Source organism: Pygoscelis adeliae, unplaced genomic scaffold (assembly GCF_000699105.1).
Source record: "Pygoscelis adeliae isolate BGI_AS28 unplaced genomic scaffold, ASM69910v1 Scaffold108, whole genome shotgun sequence".
Classification (NCBI taxonomy): Eukaryota; Metazoa; Chordata; class Aves; order Sphenisciformes; family Spheniscidae; genus Pygoscelis; species Pygoscelis adeliae.
Window position 1 is genome coordinate 8,184,573 of NW_008825498.1, and position 3,479 is coordinate 8,188,051.

General features: G+C 41.6%; 1 protein-coding gene across 1 annotated transcript in view; it reads right to left on the minus strand.

The window, feature by feature from the left end:
- LAMA3 (laminin, alpha 3) overlaps window positions 1–3,479 on the minus strand; it is a 118,773-nt gene that overhangs the window by 82,821 nt on the left and 32,473 nt on the right. The window contains exon 12 of the mRNA XM_009331488.1: window positions 781–915. Coding sequence (XP_009329763.1) covers window positions 781–915 — 135 coding nt within the window. The remainder of the gene's footprint in view (window positions 1–780; window positions 916–3,479) is intronic.

Here is a 3,479-nt window from a genome sequence, read left to right on the forward strand (position 1 = left end):
GAGGTCAGGCTGACAGGCCTGTAGTTCCCCGGATCCTCCTTCCGGCCCTTCTTGTAGATGGGCATCACACTGGCCAGCCTCCAGTCATCCGGGACCTCCCCCGTTAACCAGGATTCATCACATGCACACAAAACCATTATAATATTCCAGGTTATACTTTATCAATTTTCCTCTCTCCTAAAAAGCAGGCTGGCCCTTGATGGCAGGTATACTGGTGGAACCCCATGGAGATCATTCATGTTTCATGATTACATGAACAGAGTTTGGCTCGGTGGCTGTCGTATGATCTTAAAATGAGTGGGAAATCACTGTGAAGGGCAAAATGGGAGCTTCTCATTTTCAGATTTACAGAACACACAGTTTGCAAGGTATCAAACAAAGACCTCTGCAAAAGTAGACTAGTGCTTCACAGCCCTGCTTGTTTTTTTTACTATGCCAGTTCCTTAGCAGTCAAGCATGCTCTGTTGCTGTAGGTCTCCATGTGAAAACAGCTTTCAAATGCTTTGGTTATTGCTAAGACTATATCAAACTATCCGGCCGTGCAAAAAAAAGCCTGTGAGAAAACCCACTACATAATTCTTCCCTACTATGGAAACATGCCTGGAATTAGTGCTTGGAGAATGAGAATGTATGAGGACTTCACTGTAGAGAACAAGAGGCCCTTGCTCATTTACTGCTGTGAACATTGCTTCAGCCACTGCAAAAATGGTACCTGAAAAGCACTCCTGTCTGCCTGTTCGGGGGCCTGTTTGATGCTGTACATGCCACTGGCAGCCTTACCTTGACAGGCAGGGAACGAGTGGTGACCAGGCTGACAGCCATCACACTGAAGTCCAGCTACCCCTGAGCGACAAAGACACCTCCCGAGAAAATCACAGACTTCGGGCTGGGTACCTGCCGAGTTACATTCACACACTGCAAATGAGAAAAGACATTTCAGAGGCAGCCTCTGCACAGGCTCTCTTATTTTATCTTTCTTTAAATAAATAAATAAATAAAACATTAAAAAGCGCCACTCCCTGATGCTCAACAGGACTAAAATCTTCCCATCAAATTTATTTTGATTCATAACAGCTTTTATTGATTGCCCACATCAGTAATAATTCAGTGTCGATGGAGACATTAACGAAAGAGCAAAAGAATCTGGCTCACAGTAACTACTGCATTCAATATCAGTGTTGAAGTATTACACTTAGCCTGTCCCCACTCAGAGCCTGATTTATCCATGCCAAGTGGTATGCCAACTACTGAAAGTAATTCCATCCTTTTTAAGACTCAAATGAAACAATTTATGGTTTGGATTTACAATCTCAGGTGGGAAGGGTTAATAAAATGCATAACAAGACAGTACAGAGATGGTTAATGAAGTTTAAGAACAGTCAGTTTTCTAGTACTGATTAGAAAGGGCAGCTCGATGCATCAAAGTGAGGTTGCAAACTCAAATTAAACACAAATACATTTTTTTAAAAAAACAAGGATAAGTAACTGAAATGTTCCCCTTGGTATTCCAAACTTCATCGACGTTATTAAATCCAACCTCAAACTGGAGCCTAACAGCTGCATCACACAGTAGACAGTGATCAATGAAACGGGCATTTTTAGATAGAAATCCCCCCTCATCACATTCTTCTTCTTCTTTAACTTCTGCAAGTTTTGGGAGAGCCCCTTATGAACACATCTTTGTGGCAAAAAGGATTGAAATTCCCTCAGTATAAAACTTGGGTCTGTATTTTGGATATGCTTGCTGAAAGGGAATGTTTTGGCTTACCCTGGCAGAAGGGGTAACGAAAATACCCAACTGCGCAGGCATCACAGGAAAACCCCTGAAATCCAGTTCGACATCTGCACTGTCCAGTATTTCCATCGCAGTCATCTCCCAGCACTCCTGCGCCGTGGCACTGGCACGCTGAAAAGCACATTTGTAAAGAAAACATTTACAGCATTATGATCTTAAAGTTCCTATTTCACTTGGAAAGCCGAAGGCTGGCATTTACACCGGAGCGCAGGCTCCAAGCGTCAAAGAAACTACGGCACTTACGCAGACACTGGGGGCCAAAATACCCTGATTTGCAGCCACCTTCTGGTTACAGCAGGAAAGGAAAAAAAAGAAAGGAACAAAGTTAGTGCATAAAATCACGCAACTTCTCATATTTTTGCAGAGAAAAACAGATCGGTGCTTAGTAGTTATTACTCTCGAACCAACAAAACTATTTGTATGGCTCTTACACGCAAATCTCATTTAAAAAAATAGTAATCTGTAATCGTGGTTAGTAATTATTACTCTTGAACCAACAAAACTATTTGTATGGCTCTTACACGCAAATCTCATTTAAAAAAATAGTAATCTGTAATCGTGGTTAGTCTGCCAGCACAAATTTACAACTTCTACAGACACAGAAGCTTCCACTTAGAGGCAGCTGCCTTTCTCATGCCTTCAGACTCAGATGCGACTCGTTGAAACTGTAAACAGCTCGAGCTCTGTTTTCTCCTGCTTATTCATTTTTCTTCGGAGTTTTCTTTCTTCTTCCTTTTAAAAATATGTGAGAGAAGGGGATATGCGACAGAGCATACCCAGAGGCCTACCAGGGCAATTAGTTTGGATGCTGTACGAAGGAGATAAGTGGTACAAGAGACTGAGGCTTTGTGGGCTGTGATGGCAACTGCAGACACTTTCAAGAAAACAACTGAGACTTGTAAATACATATATGGATTTGTACTGTCTGCTCATATCTAAGTGTCTGCTACATTCACAGAAGAAAACACTTTTTCATTTGTCAACATAAACTCCAGTTCTATTAAAGCTAATAGAAATAAAGGGGAAGAAGGTTGATTTTAGGATATGAAAAAGCTTTCGAGGTTTTTTAAAGTTATTAATCCTGAAGTGCATTACAAGTATGTATGTGATTAAGCGCTAGCTGTGATGATGTCTCCATTCTGCAGTATAATAATATATACTAAAAAATATAAGCCCACCGAGGGAAGAATTGTATGGCTTTCAGGCAGCTTTGCAGTGGGCTAGATAAGAAATATGTAGCGCTCTTAGAAATCAAAGTTCTTCACTGCCAAGGGCAATGTTCAATTTGCCAGGTGCAAGAGGACAGTCCAGAAGCAGAGGCCAGTTAGCCTTCAGAAAGAGATTTACACTGCAAAGCAGCTGACAAGTTGTACATGTCAGAAAGTCTTGACGGATCTGTTCATAAGAGCACCAAACAAGATGGTCAGCCTCTTCTGCAGATGTTTGCTGCAGGCTGGTCAAACTTATTTTGATCCATAACTCTTTCTGAAACAAGTCTACTAAACTGTTCAATACGGACATGACAATACGATGAACTTCTGGCAAGAACAAAGGCTCTCTGAAAGATAAATACCAACAGTGGCAAAATTACTACATAAATCTCCATGAAAGAGCTGGCACCACCGAAACAGTGAAAATAGTGACACAGGGAAAAACAGTGAAATGAGGGGGGGGGGGAAACCAC